General features: G+C 30.6%; 1 protein-coding gene across 2 annotated transcripts in view; it reads left to right on the top strand.

Moving 5' to 3' along the window:
• The window catches only part of LOC128994134 (carboxyl-terminal PDZ ligand of neuronal nitric oxide synthase protein-like), a 322594-nt gene that overhangs the window by 199643 nt on the left and 103775 nt on the right, over nucleotides 1-19176 (top strand). For both annotated transcript variants that reach the window (XM_054418431.1, XM_054418429.1), the window contains exon 2: nucleotides 9557-9628. In XM_054418431.1, coding sequence (XP_054274406.1) covers nucleotides 9557-9628 — 72 coding nt within the window. The remainder of the gene's footprint in view (nucleotides 1-9556; nucleotides 9629-19176) is intronic.

The raw sequence follows: 19176 nt of genomic DNA, 5'->3' as shown, positions 1-19176 counted from the left end.
ATCTACAAAATGGTGAGTTCCTTTATTGTGAAACAAATCCGTAAATCGATTAAACATCAATATTATATCGCGTCATCCACCACATTCTTCACCATGCATTATCAGCTGTTCTTCCCTCTAGATATGAAATATTGCTACGTCACTCAATATGTTACCCGCCAATATATGAGATGTAACATCCTTACTTTGTATGCATTTTCTGCTGGCAATATTCTGTAATAGGGTGAGGTGCTTAAGCTTGTTTCTGTTCAGGTAACATTCAAGGAAAACAGTAAGTTTTTAACCAGTTGTGAAATTTACTATTTGTTAGGATTCAAACAATTCGTAAGAAAATTTGTATAAAATTTGTACTTGTATATAAATGGATTTTTTTTCGGAATGGTGAATCGTTCAAACCTCGGTTTGACAAACTTTAATATCTGGAATTTCTGTTGTAAATCAATTTTCTTTTGGTAGATATTGTAATGTATTATCAGCCAATAATGAAATGGCTTCTTTGTATTTATGGAATTGCCACACCAAATAATTCATTTTTCACAGGGGAACGAGCTGGGCTAGAGGTAGAGAGAAAGGATTCGTTCCCTGAGTACCCGGGATCAAACCCCGGAAATCAATAATGGGTTCATCCACATGATAAATCCGCAACCCCTAGCATGATAGTAATGTCTTGCAGGATAGTTTCTAGACTTTGGGGTTGCGGAATTATTATTTAGATAAAACTCATTAAAGATTTGACGGAATTTGAACCCTAGAACTCGTGCACCGAAGTCCCGCGCTCTTCTTACTCCCTAGAGACCCCCCTAAGCTCTAATAGTTTAATTTATCACGTAACAAATATAGGTTACTTAAAAAACTTTTTTGAACTAAAGTCTCCTCCACAAAAGGCACACATTTATTTTACATGTGTAAAATTTGTTGGCCCTGATAAGTTTTATTTGAAATCAAATGTGTTCGAAATACTCTACGCTACAGCAGTCCCTTATGTGAGATAAGGCAGGAACACGTAGCCTCATATACGTGCCGACACATGCAAATACCTAATACGACGTGAAAATGTTTGGTGCCAGGAAAAATAAACACTCCATACCGATGTTAGTTGTATTATATGATATTGTTGATAACTTGATGATATTCTTATAACTAGATAAAATATATGTCCAAGAACATCTTTTTGTGTACATAAGATCTAAATTAAGTTACATAATATGTTTGAAAAATGTATCTTATGATAGTTTTTGTTGGTAATTCTCCACATATAATTTTCCCTCAGAGACTTATTGTTTTTCTTTTCAATTAGAATTAATCTGGTTTATTTGATTTATTAGTTTTATTATATTTAATTTGGTTTATTATTATTTATTTTATTTTCAATTTTCAATTAGGTGTGAACCTGGGACACATTGTTGGTCGATTGCCTTTATCTCTGACTATCCGAAATGAGATTAAGTTAAACTAGCTTGTTACCCACGGGCTTCCCCCGTTTGACTTCATAAGTATTCAATCAAATATTACACATTCTAAGCAATATTTTGCGTAGCATGTGTAATCTTTGGTATTAATAAAACTATTGATTGGTTAAGTTAAGCTGAAATAAGCAAAACAGAATACAGTAATTACATTCAAATAATCACACCTGATTTTAATAAGGTAATAAATTGAAAGAATAACAAACAAATAAGTACAATTGAGGTATTTTTAACATTATATTTATGGAACGTTCCCTTTAGAAAGACATTACGACCTTAAAGGGCAATTTATGAAATAATGGATAGTTTTGCGCAAGGTTTCTCGTCATGACGAACGTTTTAAGTATATGGTTTATGGGGGTGTGACTTTTAGTTTTCTCAAAAATTCATGGGTCCTTTGGGCTTTATATATGGATATTATTTCCTAACATCTTATGACGCACAATAATGCTGAGTCTGTTCGAGCCCTTCTCGTCAGTCGATCCCAAGTCTATCTGAAACATGTTTCGAATGTCAATACCCAACCTGTCAGATCGAGATGTTCTGTTTGCGCTAAGGAAGATTTCGTGTTGCGGACTTTTAAGGAAACTGCGGTATATATATACAGAATGTATACAAACTCACTGGAAGTATTTTAAGTGTTTCTTTTATATATAAAAAAAAACATTATTTGAACATGGCTTTAAGTGCCTGACTTTTGTCTGTTCATTTGTTATGTTTTCATACTTCAACCTAATAATCTTATATAACCTTATTTATAACTTCATCAGCTACGCTTTCGTAAAACACCATTAATAGAATCTTATAAACTTAAAAAATAATAAACTTAAATAATAGTTCACTGTTTGTGCACATCTAGAATTTATTTAGGTTATTTTGTACTGTTTCGAAAACCATTTTTTTTTTATACATTTTTCATACCTAATAAAAAAAACAGAGATGAGAACCTTGAGATTAAATTCATGTTTTCTTGATGAATTAATAAAGCTGTTGGCTAAAATTGTAATTAATAGCAATACCGATATTTAAATAATTGTAATTAATTAATAACAATATTAAAATGTGTTTAATCCATAACGAAAACGTAGGTTAGTGTTTCATGTAAAAGATTTAGTAAACTTCCAATCCAATAAAATTAAATTAAATTGTCTGCCGGTAAAATATAAAAACTAGTTAACAATTGTAAGTAAGTAAAGTCCACAAAAGTACCCTAATTAAATTACTATTGTGGTAGTAAAAAATAAAACTTTACCATATATAGATTTTTTGCAAAAAATCCCTTTAGTATCGAAAACAACATTTTCGCTTTCCATTATTTCTTATAGATGTGTTGGTAAGTAAGTACTCTCAATGCCACACTCAACACCAGTAACTAGTATTTGTTGGCTGAGCTATGTCGGTGAAGTGGTCTCAGAAGCGGTCTTCTAAGCGGTTTCTAGTCAAAGGGAATTTCCGTGAAATCCTTAACAGCACAGTGAAGTATGATGTCACCTTTTCGTGTTATTATTTAATTGGCTATCGCTGATCATAGTTGATATAGGCCTATAATTTGACTGTTTATAATTATGTCTTGTTAAAAAGTTAAACAGAAATAGTAAAACTAACGTATTGTACGTAACAAGTATTGAAAAATTACTATAAATCTTGATGAAGTACTGAGTAAACTACTTTGTACAGACAATTTAATAATAATTAAAGTTCGTCGATTCACCTGCGATAACAATTTTATTTTATATATTTTTTAGCGAATTTCCCTATGTAGCTATTACCATAGGTATCATGGTAAGACTTGGTCCCGGGACCGATTTACTTTTGCATTTTCTTGTCTCCAGAGGACATCAACACTATTCGTTCAAATTTGTGTGGTTTTATGGGGTAGAAGTCGGGTTTTCTTATTTTTACCATAAAAACACAAAACTTCCCAATTTCCCTCTAAATCATGTTAAAGAGCTTAAAAAGACAAATAATTTAATATATTTAAGTGTTTTTGTGCGGTTATTGGTTACGGAGGAAATTAAAAAATTGTAAATTTAAAATCCCCATGTTATTTGTATGGTGAATATTGTAAAATATTGTAGTTTGCTTCTTTATGGATATATTTTAATCAAACTTGGCAAATTCATTTATTTTATACTAGGCTATTAACATTTTACTAAAAAAAAAACTTACTTTATTAGCCTCCCTGTAGCAAAACACCTTGGTACTCGTTTAACCGAATGTTATTTAAATAAATGCGAGAAGGGATGTTAATTATTATGTAACAAATTGTTGATTCAAAAACGTAATCGTGTATTTAGTTAAGAAGTTAGGATTATTTACTAAATTAATTACTGAGTAATCAGAACCAAAAGGAAAAGAGGTCTAATGTTTAACTTCTCAGTGGTTACCCCTTAATATTGAGGTTTCCACTTAACAGCAATTATACGTAGCCCTTGTTATTTAATGTAATTCAGTAAATGTTTACTTTACTTGTTCCTGGTTTTCAATTAATGGTAAGTTTCTTCTCGCAGGAAAGAAGAAACTTCCAGAATCTTCCAGCATTTTTACAACGTTACACAATATCTTGATATAATATTTTCATTGATTTCGGCAGATTTATTTGTTCGTTAAACCTAATCTAATTTAAATAAGGAGTAAACCATTCATTTATGAAGAAATATTTGAGTGAAAATCAATTTGGGAACATAAAGCTGAGTCTGCAGGCTTGCTGTGGCAGGGATCTTTAGTTTCCTAAATATACTTCATACTACTATATTTTCATGAATTTTTTTAAGTTTTTCTAAAAATATTTCAACTGTAATAGAAAATGTGGGTGAAAATACTTGCAATAGATCTACTTCTGAATACCATTTTTAATTTTCAAAGTTGATTTCTAATATTTAATGTCTCCATTTGGGACGATATTAAATACTGCGTTGTAATTCTAATGTTTTCTGGTTATAATGAGCCTTGAATGTTAAATGATCAATAGAATTTACGAATCGGCACTAAACATTCCTGATAACAACTTTCGAATATTTTATACTTCTTATTGTTAAGTTTTTGGCTCTTGGTACCTACATAATTTGTAGCGCACATTTGTTAATAGTTTATTAATTAGGATATAACGTCCTAGTAATCATAAGGGAAGGAATAAAAAAAACGTCTAGAAACATGTATAAGTTGTTTCTTTCCAAGGGCACTAGGCTCTAGTATAATGTCAATGGCTCTAGACTAGGATGGTTTTTAACGAAACTTCAGACCAGGATCAAGGGTTGTTACATTATTACTCAGATGAAATCCGTCGGTGATTGGGGAGATTTGAACCCGGGACCTTAGGAACCGAATCCCCGTGCTCAACCACTTGACCAGTTCGCTCATACTTGAAAACGTATAAATGTAATGAATTGAAAATTAGTTGTTTAAAATGTTTTCAGGGTTTTTAATAAGTTAAATACAAATTAAATATTTACGTTTGAATATTAAACGTTTGGCCATTAACAACGACAACATAAACTACCCTAGTGCTACATATTACTAGAAGGAGACATATTACTGGTTATACTAATGGTATGGTTTAGTTCTTTTATATTTATGCAAACTAATATTTCAAATCTCGGTTGCATAAATCGTTATACAGAACACTCACCAGATGAAGCTCTATCTACATTCATCTGTCAACGTTTGACAAATGATATGAAGAGCATCATTTGTTACTATGAAATCATGGTTACTACTCTTACCATGTGACAGAGTTTAGTGATGTATAAATAACTGTAAACGTTATAGTTACTTTAAGTAGTATAAAATAATTATTTTAAGTAAACACGCAACTTCATTCTGATTAAACAATTTTGCATCTTCTCGCACGATTTTGAAAACTTTAATAGTAATTTTTATAATAAAACGTGTTTAATAAAACGTGTTTCTACTATATTTGGAAGTTTAGTTCATACGCAAAGCTACATACATTATATAATTAAATGATTTGTGATATCCAAGCCTACTTATAAGTTTTGCAAAGAATAAATATTTTATAGATAATTGTACTAATGCAATATTATCTTATATAAAAAAAACAAAACATTTTAAACTAGAAATATAACTTTAGTGGTTTGTTTGGATTGTGAAATGCATATCGTTTGACGACAGCAATACCACTGATATCAAAGGAACGAATTCATCCCGAAGGGATTTTTGTTACCTCTCTTAATCCAAATGTCAGGGAAATACTTCACTAATAGCGCTTCTATTTGTTTTACAAAGCCACAGTGACATCGAATTGCAACAAAGATATTTGGGTTTAAGTATCCTTTTGAATAAATTTATCATTTTCGAATTGACGGCATTGCAAAAACGGAATTTGAATAGTTTTTTTTTAAGAATTTACTATCTAAATTTGCCTTTAACTTTAACGGAATTTACTTTAAATTTGGCTAAACAAATTTTTCTTGGCAGAAAAAAACTTTCAATTAATTTGACTAAATTGTTATTTTGTGCTAATTTTAGTGCTAATGAATGTGTTTTCCCAGTTGGACCTTAAACGTTTTTTGAAATGTTAGCTATGAAAAAGGTAATACTCATGGTTTTTGTTATGTTCTGTTTTTTATTAATGTTGTACCGTAATTTATAAAGTAAGAAGTAATCTACGATGTCTACCCACTTTTTGTATTATGAAGAAATAAGCACCGATACTGAAAATGTACGTTACGATGATACAAGTATTTTTAACTCTAATATTTACATATCGACGATTATAAATTCGAACGAACCAAGAATATTTTGATTCTCGTATGCTACATGGCGACTCAAGTTCTATTTGTATTGTCACGTATCGGACATCCGCAATGCTCAGCACAACGGGCTGCATGACAACTAACCGTCTACATGTTGATGAGGTGTCACTGATATCGACACACTCGCATCTTACATGGGTTACATGTTTAAAAATATCACTGGGATATGTTGCCGAACCTTTGTTTCCCTTGTTATGTAAAGTAAAAATACACGGTAAGATTCTTCCTAATTTATATTTATTTGTTATTTGATGTAACAATTTCACTGTGATTATTTTTGTCTACCTTTAAAAACCTTTGAGTCTGAATTATGTTAACCGTAAAACGATTTGCAATTCGCCGGGAATGTCGCTGTAAAATTGATAATCAGAACCAAATAAAACTGTTTTTTTTTTTTTTAAACGAATTATGTGTTCGAAACGTGTGGTACATCAAATCAAAAATAGCTACACTTTCGTGGTACACCCGGAATAAATATCGAGTACTCAAGTAATTCCGGGGACTCAGCCTAATTGCTTTTAAAGTTCCTTTGTACTTCAAATGCAACCAATCAAATCAGTAATCAAAATTGCATTCGTGCTAGAAAATTGGCAAAACTAATTGTACGTTCAGATTTGAATAGTTTTCTGATCAAACGAAGTATTTGAATACAATTTAACATAATTTTTTATTTTACTTTTTTATATCCTACCTTCACATCCTAGGACGGTAGTTCTAGCAAGAATCTGTTTTACATACAACATCAGGCTAGACCTATTGGGTTGCAGCGTTAGCATATATAAAATCCATTGGTGAATTGTGGGATTTGAACCTGGGACCTCGGGCACCGAAGCCCGCGCTCTACCACTAGACCAGCTTACCTCATACAATATATACAATATAAAATCATAAAAATATGCAAATGTTTATTACAGTTAGAAGACACTGCGAAGTACGCACCATACTGATTAAATAACTCAGTTTTGTACCTTGGTAATTAATTTAATTTAAATGTATTTAATTTAATTTAAATGTAAAATCCACCAACATAGGTTTTTAACCTAAGGTGGTTATTGTTTTTTTTTTTTTTTTTTTTCATGTGTGTATTTTTGTGTTTGTTGTTGCATGGAAAAACAATAAATATTTCTAAAAAAAAAATATAATGAGAATATTTTTATAAGGCATGATTAGTTGATAAGTAATAAATGGAGGTGTAATTTAACCCTTTTTACCCACCACACATCACTTTTAACACATTAAAACCCATCTTTTCTTATTATGTGTATGTTCTATGTTCTAGTATAAACACAATGAAGCCAACAAAAAGCATATTCTTTAAAAGGATCTTACTCTTGTCAAGTTTGATCGTTTAAACTTTTCTCAGAAGATACTTTAAACTTGACAACAGTTTTGACATGAAACATCTTTCATCGTTTATACACCGTTTATCGAATACTAAAATACTTGTATCTTCAATTTCCCAGTGTTATGTTTTATTTTCAATTTTCAACCTGTTCAGTTACCCCAAAGGAATAGTTATACTGTTTTTGTGTTTTATTAAGTTCAATATACAATGTTAGTGTCTTGTGTATTTTTAGTAATAAAAATTAAAAATCAGATTTTTTATGGACGATCTCATACCCTAGTTTTCTATTGATAAACACACTTATGTAAGCTGTTTTTGGTTAAATTTTGATTTCATAGATTTCGTGTGACAATTGTCAAACGTGTTGTCTTGTGGCGTACAATTAATTGTGTAAAAAAACTGCTAGGGAAAGTTGTCTTTGATTGAATTATAGTTTTAAAATTACAAACATTCTTCCTATGTTCGAAGACAGTTTGTTTCTTTTCACAACCTTGGGTTTGTATGAAAATCCTACTTTAAGTCATACCTTATTTTACAAGTGTTTAAAAAAAATCAGAAACCGCAATAACTTAATGTTTCTACCTCAACTCGGAAAAACTAGTAAATACCCCGTCACATATCCTAAGAATTGCATCCATCGCAAACTTGGTAAAACAATTATTTAAGAATGAAATGTTAAAGTTGATATATTTTTGACTGTACAAAGTGATCCCTAAAAGCTCCCTACAGACGCAGCCCTAGTGATAAGTCAGGTGGTCGCCGGCGTCTTTCCCCAGTTTTCTACAAAGATTTATCTATGTTTGCGCCGCCTTCGTGGTTACTTCGCGTTAAGTCGTTAATCATTGTTTTGACTCGAAGATTCAACTTCCGTGGCTAACTTATAAAGTCATCCATTTTCATTTTATAAACAAAATACAAACTTATCTCTCTAAAATGTGTTGTTGTTGTAGGATTAAAAATTTACTTATTTTAATTTTTAAATGGAGCAAATTTAGTTTCATTTTTAGAATTTTTTTATCACCAGATTTACCAGAACATCTATATTTTCCACGTGGTGTATTAATATAATAGTATTGAAACTTAATAAATGAAATTTGGAAACCAAAACCACTGTGAAAATTATTACAATAATAATTTATAAGAGATAAAATGTAATAGTTACGAATCGTTAAAATACTTGCAATATATTCACAAATTTTTAATTTACACCAAAGTGTTATTTATGAATTTAAATTCAAAAATTAATTTAAGACATACAGGATTTTATTTTATACCTACAACAAGTCTCCATTTTCAGATGAAAAACTTAAATGACATCTGACAGACAGCGTGAAATGTTTCATTTGTTAACATGAACAAGTGATCTTGCACGGAAAAGGAAACCATTTTGTAAATTGCATTGAATCTCATACGAGCAAGTGCTTGCCAAGTTTTTCTATTCATTTGCTTACTTTTTTTACTTATAAAATTATAAATTAATAAAACATAGGTGATCCATTTTATAATTTGTTTGTTTGTTTAAGTCAATTCGTGCCAAATGATAAATCGTTTTGTATTGGATAAATGTTTCACAAATGTTTTATGCATTTCATTAGAACCACTTAAAAAATAACATTGGTATCATGTCAATGTTAATTAAGTTTGTTAATACAGAAGTTAGATCTTATGGATAAATCTTTACTACTAATTAATTGGTCTAGCTTATTAGGTAAAATTTAGTACTTTTTACATTATTTCAGTACCACTAGTGGAATGAGGTTAGGTTAGGTTAGGTTTTTCTAACTCTTACCTAAACTCTATACTAACCTAACCTAACCAAAGTTTAATTCACTACCTTTTATATTGCTAATAATGTATTCCTCTAAAGTCTAAAGTAGTGAATTAACGGAAAAGGTCCAATATTTAAAATATTCAAATGATATATTCTGTAGATTATTATGTTTTATGTACAACTTGACTTTCTGTTTCAGTACATCGGTACCCTAGACGTGCCCAGGCCTACAAGTAGAGTGGAAATCGTCGCCGCAATGCGTAGAATACGTGTAAGTTTTTTTTTTCAATCTATCCCTTCTATTTGTAATTTTTTATAGACATCAAGTGTTTAAATAAACTATGCTTAGTCAAAGATTAAACACACTTTCGGACCTTTTCTGTTAATTCACTACCAGAAATTAGAATATTACGTTAGGTTATGGCTGGAAAATGTCCGTAAATATAGTCCTAACCTAACCTAACCTAACCTAACCAAACCTAACCTTACCTAACCTAACCTTTCCCTATAACCTAACCTAACCTAATGTTACCTAATATACTAATTAGTGGTAGTGAATTAACGGAAAAGGTCCACACTTTCCTTAACATTTACAAGTAAAAATCAGCTTTCTAGCATTGTCTCTTTTGAGACATTATGGTATGTTTGTGTTCTGTAGAGCTTTGTTGCATTGTTTTTTTATTTTTAAAATACTACGTCCCAAAAGAAGGACAATTGTATATTACACGCTAGAGATTATATTACCAAAATAGTTAAGTGCATTTGCTTACATTTAAATTTAAGAAACTTATTTAGTCGTTTCCGAAATTAAGCACAAATACAAACAAGCTTCAGATTTTTAAATCGCGATTGAAAGTACACTTGTTGTATCTAAAGTCAATGGTAATCGATAATGTTTAATATTCTGTTAAGATTTTATTTTTTCTGTGTTTTTTATCTATCATTTTAACTAGAACTAACAATTGTATATTTAATTTGCTTAGTATTTTACCGACTTTTTGTGTAAATAATAATTGTTTGGTGTATAAGTGACTTCAATTACCTTTAATTAGTTGAAGAAGAAACACCCAGTTTACTTAACTTTCTATCAAGGATTTTCGTTGGCATTTCTTCCATGTTAACTTCTAACATTTTGATTTTGCGTCTTAGTTTTTCACTAGATTCTTTATCTGTTTAAAAAGAGTTTCTTAACTAGGTAAGAATGGTTAACATTTCAGAATTTGTTCAAAATGTGTTAATTATTTATGAGACATTAGCGAAAAAATATTTCTACTGCATTAAAGTAAATTTTAAATTTTTTTTCCAAAGCAAAACTAATTAAAATAATGAGTAAATCAATTTAGAAGCAAATATATTTTTTCTAGAACGTGCCAAGTCCAGATACATAAGTTGCTCTGCACTTTTAAGCAGTTTATGTAACAAAGCTTGTTTGTACTCCCACTTCCATTTTGTGACTATTCGTCGATATGATTTATTGTATATTGTGTAACTGGTTGACTTTTATGAGCTCCTGCTTAGCTTGTAACAATGTTAAGATTTAAAATTGGATATTTAAAATTCTTCCCGCCATAAATCATGTGTATTTTCAAGTTTATGCGCTCATTTTGGGACCATTTATGTTTCAGCTTGTTTGTGACTTTTCTACGTACTAAAATCTCCCAAGTACGTACTTTTGTACTAACTCGTATAGTTCCTAGTATAAAAGTCGACAACTTAAATGATTCAAACGTTATTAAATCGTTTAAATAAATAATACTAAATACGTAATTATACAGGGTGATTGACTCCAAAACATGGTGTTTTTAACATTTTAAACATAGATAGTCGGCATGTATTAAGTGAAACTTTTATTTTGTTTCAGTTTGAACAGTAAAGACAGTAAAAAGGTTCCTTGTTTTCTAGTATTAAAACCACTAAAACAATCAAAAGCAGATCCAAACCTCAATAGTGTAACATATGGTTACCTCTAAAAGCTTATAAAATGGCGCAGTTTTCAACACATTTTGCTACCTTATTGTATACAGAGTGTAGAAAAATGCGATAGACCAATGTTTTTTTATTTTTTTTCCATCAAAGACCTTAATTTTTTTCTTTGGATCTATTCACAATGGAGTTTTCTTACTATTGATCCTCCACCATTTGTTCTGTAAAAATGTAATGTAGGACACGAAAATGACATCATCTATTTAAATCAAATAACAGGTATTTGAGAAATTGCTGTATTAAGCTTATAGTTTGTTTTGAAAAACTTAAAATAATTATTTGGGAAGCCAATTTTTGACTTGGCACCTCTTATATGCATCAATTCACTTCATTTACTTTGTTATTAAACGAAAAAATATTTTGTCACACTGACTAACAATCACCCTGTATTGCTAGTTGCATTGATAAGAAAAGTCGTTTTTGTACTTTTAAAATTTTAAAATTGGGCAATTGTACTATTTATGTAAATTGTATGTAACTCTTTATGACACTAAAGGTGTACTCCTTTAATCTATGGTAATACAAATTTATTAATATAATACTGCTTCCATAAACATTTTACTCAAGAATTATAGGAATTTTAAACTACGTATCATATGGATAATCCTCGAAAATTTGAAAGATTTGAGGAGAAAAGGTAAAGTAATAATGAAGACACTACGAGCCCGCACGTTTAAGATTTACAACCCTTAATGTTCCCAGCTAAAACTCTTACCTTATCTTCTACACTCCTTCCGAGGTTTTTTTTAGTTAAGTTCATTATTTATGTTTACGATTATAAATATCACGACTTTACGGGGTAAAAAATGTAAATGAGTAAGAATTTGCCTCTTTTTAAAATTGTAAAAGTACTCGAACGACTTTTCTTATTATTTTTCAACGTAAGTTGTAATATAGCTTTTGTATTTTAAAGCCATGTTGTATAATGTACAGCTGTAAACATTTCATAAACGGTAGATCTTAATTAGTTTCAAAAATACAGTTTGAAATTGCAAAGGTGCAAAGTACACACAGGTATTTGGGTTAAAATACTTACATATTGGCTTCCCCATCTTAAATGATTGATAACTGATGATTGATAGTATCTTGTATTTTGTGTCTTAATTATATGTAATTTACATTAATTCCAAATAATAAATTATTGAGTAATAGCTATACGATAAAAAAGAAAAGAGGTTTTCTGACAACAGAATCAAAGTGAAAGTAACTACATTACCATTCAAAAGTTATTCCACAAAATGCATGTCTTATTTATTTGGCGTCCTGAGTTTTATCAATAAAACGGAATTTCAACCAATGAATTTGAAATGTTTTGAAGAAATAAGCATTGAACTTTGAGTTACTCTTTTGCATGAAACATCACATATAATTTTAGTTCATTCATTGCAGACAGTTTTCGTTTCAACAATTTTCTTCGAATTTTTTTTAAATTTAATTACACATTGTTTGTATCGAAGAAACCTTTTTACAAATTCTCAATATGCGAGCTTGTAGTTCATTTTAGGCAGTTTCCTAAAAAAAAAAATCAAAATCCTGGATTATCACCATGTTTATTCTATTCATTGAATACATTATTAATTTTTATGCAGTAAAATGTATTCTAATTACACGCGAGGCTTTCAGGTCTAATGGCAATCGATTAACGAGACATTGGAGGAAACTGCAATAATTGCAATACAGAACAGATGCATTAAACGATGAGTGCAGACGCAGCGATAATACAGTGTTCCGCACCGTGCATCGATTAATTTTTCGCTCTACATTTTATGTGGTTAGCATACTTAAAATTCAACCCTTCTGTTTATTTAACCGTAATAATTCATATGACCTTTCATTATGGTTGAATTTTTAAAAAATTCTCCGAGGGATTTTTTACCCCCCTACCTACAGTGACTTTTTTCGATGATGTTATAAAGACATTTTTTGCCCGTGTGATTAACTCTGTGTGTTCATATGCACCTTTATTTAAACAAACTTTGTTACAAAACTTAAATAATTTTTATTTAAACTCCGAAACTACTTTAAGCTTGTTTTCTATTTAATTAAATGAAAACGAGCAGCTGTTTAGTAAGTGATTCAAAATTTTCGTCTATTACGATTGTGTTAGTGTACATTCAGGTATCGATATGTTGAACTACGAGTATTTACAATAAGGCAACAATCAACTAAAATTGATACATTTGATTGTTTCTAATCTAAATTTAAAACTGAGTTTACAACAGCTGATTTTTACTCCCTAGGGTCTAAAAACGCTTTTTACTCCCTACAGAGTAAAAATGCTACTTTAGACGCATGCAATAAAAACGGCTGCACGAAAACAACATTTTTACTGAACTCAGTTTTAGTCAATGGGACCCGTTTGAACTTAAACATTTCGTCTGTTTTGCTGACATTGGTTAATTTAATGGAAGTGTTTGAACGGATGTGTTCTTCTCTCCGACAAATGGTCCTCGTCCTGACAAATAGTCAACGCCACGTAATACATTTCCCGGCGACATCCACCATCATTATATTGATACTGCGCTTCATCAACTGAGTAAGTCTAAATTCTGCCAAGTCCATTTAGGGTTTAGCTGAGAAGAATTTGAATTTAATTTTTGTTTACGGAGACAAAAACGTCCTATAGGGTAGCAGACACAAGAACAGCTAAAAAATAAAAACTGGTTTGTGGCAACATTTTTCGTTACTCAAAAAGTTTTTCCTTCAGTATCCGTCTAAGGACCAACTTTTTCTTCCTATTTTAAAACTGCGATTCGTAAAATTTAGAGTTCCTTAGGCTCGGCTAAGGTCTGTCCAGTGAACCTTCGTCTACCTGAGACTGACTAAGGTATTAGGGTCAAGAGACAGGTTCCGTCATACACACTATAATACTTAAAGCCCAGTCCATCTGCCGTGGAGGTAATTAACAATTATTATGGTGTGTGAAAATGCCTTTAACAATATGATTCTGAGTCTACGTGAATTTGTAGATTTTCTAATGTAGAAAGTATAGCCTAAGGTAAGTTGGTATATATTGTATAACTCATTCGGTAAACAGCTATCTACTCAATTGTTGTGCCCTAAATTTTCTGTTAAAACAGTTTTTCTTAAATCAATTTTAACCATTAAGATTACCGCCTATTTTACATACGTTGGCCAAACTCCTCAAAAAAACTTTTGGTGCAATATTTTTGTAGGATATGTTTGCAATATTCTAATTTCATGTCAGTTATCAAATGACATTTTAAAGCTGCACAGAAACGGATTTTTCATTTACGAAGAGCTGCAACATTCTTTGTAAGGAAGTTATTAGTTCCTCCCCCTCGGTAAAACGTAAAACATAACTCAATAACTGATTCTCCGTGTTCTTCTATAATAACTTTCTGACAGAGAAAACATCCCTCCCTTTGAAGCACGGTTTCAATCTGTTCTAAATTTCCACATGCAGATATATTACTTTCCTAAAGAAATATACTTTTTAATAACGTCTGCGTCATAATTTCAATATCAGTAAAGCTCATTTAATTTAAATTTCGTTTATACTGTCGCAAACAGAGTATGTTAATTAAAAATTATTTTAAGTTGAAAGATGTCAATTTATTGATAACTAAGATTTGTTAATTTGTCTTGCATGTTTTTTGCTTAAAATGTTTTTAAGTTGCCATGCATTTTAAACCTTCTGAAACCCATTTTCCAATAAATATATAACAATTGCATTATTTGTTCTGTTTCAAATATGGAAAACAATAAAAAAAAAACAATTGAATATACTTTATTTGAAATTGTACTATCACTTCTAATTAAATTATTTAAAAACTACTGATGAAGGTTTAGTGCTATTTCTAATTTCCATTTATTATAATTATAACAATTGATGGTTCATGTGTCCATGTGTTTTATGATGTGTGTACATAGAATTTAATCAGATTGGTATTTTTTGCTATGTAACCTAATGAAAAAATAGTATAGACACCAATGTAAAACTGAAAGCTACGAAAATAACCGCCAAATATTTTATAAGATGAATACAAAAAAAATAGCAATCTACGTAAATTTACTTCAGTGAATATTTGCAATGATACTGTTTAGAAGAGGTATTTAATTCATACAAGGAGCAACACATGTACAGAATCATAACACATCGTTGCAGTCTCGTCATTTCCATTACAACAAACCAAAGTTCAAAGTTCACTCAATCTTACAAACAGACTTTCCACAATACGATTTCATGGAACGAATAAAGAAGCATACAACACGGTTTTGTTGAATTACATATACAGGGTGGCGCAGAGAAACGGGAAATATATTACATGCCTCAAAAACACTCTGGTAGATATATTTACTACTAGAAATTTAAAGTATGCTGAATGTTTTAAAATAAGTGTATAAATAGTTTTTCTACAAGTAATTTTGCTACAACTTTTATTCACAAAATACGTTTTACTGTAAACAAGCTCAACAATGAGCTACAGAAGGGTAAAGATAAGAAAAGCGTAAGACCTCCGTCGGGACATTATAAATCTTGCTCTTGCACACTAAGTTTCTTTATTACTTGATTTTTTTGATTTCACGATAATAAATTTATATTTTCAGTGGTAATTAATTTGGTTCGTCACTATATAAAATTGAAGATTTAAAAACGAAGTGACTAAATGATATGTCTATTTATGTAAAGTGTATGTAACTCTTTATGACACTAAAGGTGTACTCCTTTAATCTATGGCAATAAAAATATATTATTATAATACTGCTTTCATAAACATCTTACTCAATAAGTATAGGAATTTAAAACTACATATCATATGGGTAATCCTCGAAAATTTGAAAAAATTGAGGAGAAAAAGTAAAGTAATAATGAAGACACTACGAGCCCGCACGTTTAAGATTTACAACCCTTAATGTTCCCAGCTAAAACTCTTACCTTATCTTCTACACTCCTTCCGACGTTTTTTTAGTTAAGTTCATTATTTATGTATACAATTATAAATATCACGACTTTACGGGGTGAAAAATGTAAATGAGTAAGAATTTACCTATTTTTTAAATTGTAAAAGTACTCGAACGTTTTTGCTTTATATTTTTCAACGTAAGTTGTAATATAGCTTTGGTATTTAAAAGCCATGTGTACAGCTGTAAACATTTCATAAATGGTAGATCTTAATCAGTTTCAAAAATGAGAAAAGTAACAATCTTTACAGTTTATTAATGATGTAAATATAAGTTTGACCAATGAAATGCTTACTAGCTGGATAATTGCAAAGGTGCAAATCACACACAGGTATTTGGGTTAAAATACGCACATAGTGGCGTTCCCATCTTAAATTATCGATAATTGATGATTGATAGTATCTTGTATTTTGTGTCTCAATAATATATAATTTACATTAATTCCAAATAATAAATTACTTAGTAATAGCTATACGATTTAAAAGAAAGGGGGTTTTCCGACAACAGAATCAAAGTGAAAGTAACATTGTTATTTTGCGTCTTAGTTTTTCACTATATTCTCTATCTGTCATGACCTGATGTACCTACATGACCATTCAAAGGTTATTCCCCAAAATGCATGTCTTATTTATTTGTTTTATCAATAAAGCAGAATGTCATCTTATGAATTTGAAATGTTTTGAAGAAATAAACATTGAATTTTGAGTTAATCTATCACATATTATAAATTTAGTTCATTCATTGCAGACAGTTTTCTTTTAAACCATTTTCTTCGATTTTTTAAATGTAATTACTGTTAACGTATGGTTTGTATCGAAGAAACCATTTTACAAATTCACAATATCATAATGCGAGTTTGTAGTTCATTTTAGGCCGTTTCCACAAAAAAATTCAAAATCCTGAATTTTCACCATAGTTTATTTATTGAATAAATTATTTATTTCTATGCTGTAAAATTTATTCTAATTACACGCGAGGCTTTCAGGTCTAATTGCAATTGATTAACGAGACATTAAAGGAAACTGCAATAATTGCAATACAGAACAGATGCATTAAACGATGAGTGCAGACGCAGCGATAATGCAATGTTCCGCACCGTGCATCGATTAATTTTTCGCTCTACATTTTATGTGGTTAGCATACTTAAAATTCAACCCTTCTATTTATTTCACCGTAATAATTCATATGACCTTTCTTTATGGTTGAATTTTTCAAAAATTCTCCGAGGAATGTTTCAGTTATGAAAAATTTAATCACTAGGGCCTAAAGTGACTCTTTTCGATGAGCGAGGGTTGAAAAGAAATTTTTTCCCGTCTGATGAACTAATTGTTTCATCATATGTAACTTTATTCAAACAAACTATGTTACAAAACTTAAATATGTTTCGTTTAAATATGACCTCTCAAAACTACTTCTTTGTTTTCTATTTAATTAAATGGAAACGAGCAGCTGTTTTGATTAAAAATTTTCGTCTATTACGATTATGTTAGTGTATATTAAGCACGATTATTAGAAAAATACCGGTATGGATCATAAACATAAACAAATGGCGTTGTTGGCTTGAATCCTATACTAATAGCATTCAACATATGTTTTGGCAGTTCCATTTAAGCAATGTTAAATAACGTGCAATGTTAAATAATGTTTATTTTCGGGCCAAAAACGTCATTTGTTTATGTGTATGATCCATACCGGTATTTTTCTAGTAATCGTGATATTAAGTTATTGATATGTTGAACTATGAGTATTTTAAGGCAACAATCAACTAAAATCGATACATTCGATTGTTTCCAATCGAAATTTACAACCGAGTTGACAACAGCTGATTTTTACTCCCTAGGGGCTAAAAACGCTTTTTACTCCCTAAAGAGTAAAAATGCTACTTTAGAACCGCAACGCATGCATTAAAAACGGCTGCAGTATGACGAAAACAATTTTAACTAAACGCAGTTTTAGTCAATGAGACCCGTTTGAACTTAAACTCTTCGTCTGTTTTGCCGACATTGGTTAATTTAACGGAAGTGTTTGAATGGATGTGTTCTTCTCTCCGACAAATGGTCCTCGTCTTGACAAATAGTCAACGCCACGTAATACATTTCCCGGCGACATCCGCCATCATTATATTGATACTGTGCTTCACCAACTTAGTAAGTCTAAATTACGTCTCTAAGTCCAAGGTTTTGTTGAGAAGAATTTGAATTTAATTTTTGTTTACAGAGACAAACGATTCATAAGGGTTGCTGACACAAGAACAGTAAAAAAATAAAAACTGGTTTGTGACAACATGTTTCGTTAGTCAAAAAGTTTTTCCTTCCGTATCCGTCTAAGGACCAACTTTTTCTTCCTATTTTAAAACTGCGATTCGTAAAATTAAGAGTTCCTTAGGCTCGGCTAAGGTCTGTCCAGTGAACCTTCGTCTACCTGAGACTGACTAAGGTATTAGGGTCAAGAGATAGGTTCCGTCATACACACTATAGTACTTAAAGCCAAGCTCATCTGAGTCAACGTGAATTTCAAGAAATACCAATGTAGAAGGTACTAAGGTAAATTGGAACGTATTGTATAACTCACTACGAAAATAACCATTAAGAATCCTTGGAGCCTAGACGTTATAACTCCTACAACAATTTTAAAAATACAAAGACAAAGAGATTTATGTTTACAGTATACTTCATGTTTAAATTACAATCACTTTGGTATTTGAAAAAAAATATTTCGAGATGGTAAAACACTATTTAGCAGCTGTTGAAAAATAGCGAAATTAACATTGCTCTTATGGTGGGCAAATCCACGATGGCCGTTGGCTTCCATGGACTCCCTTGGAAATCAATTCAATCAATCAAGTAAATTGGTACCTAATTTTTGTGTCCTAAATTTTCCTTTATAACAGTTTTTTTAATAAATTTTAGC

This window comes from Macrosteles quadrilineatus, unplaced genomic scaffold (assembly GCF_028750875.1).
Source record: "Macrosteles quadrilineatus isolate MER2022 unplaced genomic scaffold, UCM_ALF_1.0 Scaffold_5__1_contigs__length_97177068, whole genome shotgun sequence".
Classification (NCBI taxonomy): domain Eukaryota; kingdom Metazoa; phylum Arthropoda; class Insecta; order Hemiptera; family Cicadellidae; genus Macrosteles; species Macrosteles quadrilineatus.
The sequence above is the reverse complement of the archived record's forward strand: the minus strand, read 5'-3'. Positions and strand labels throughout refer to the sequence as shown.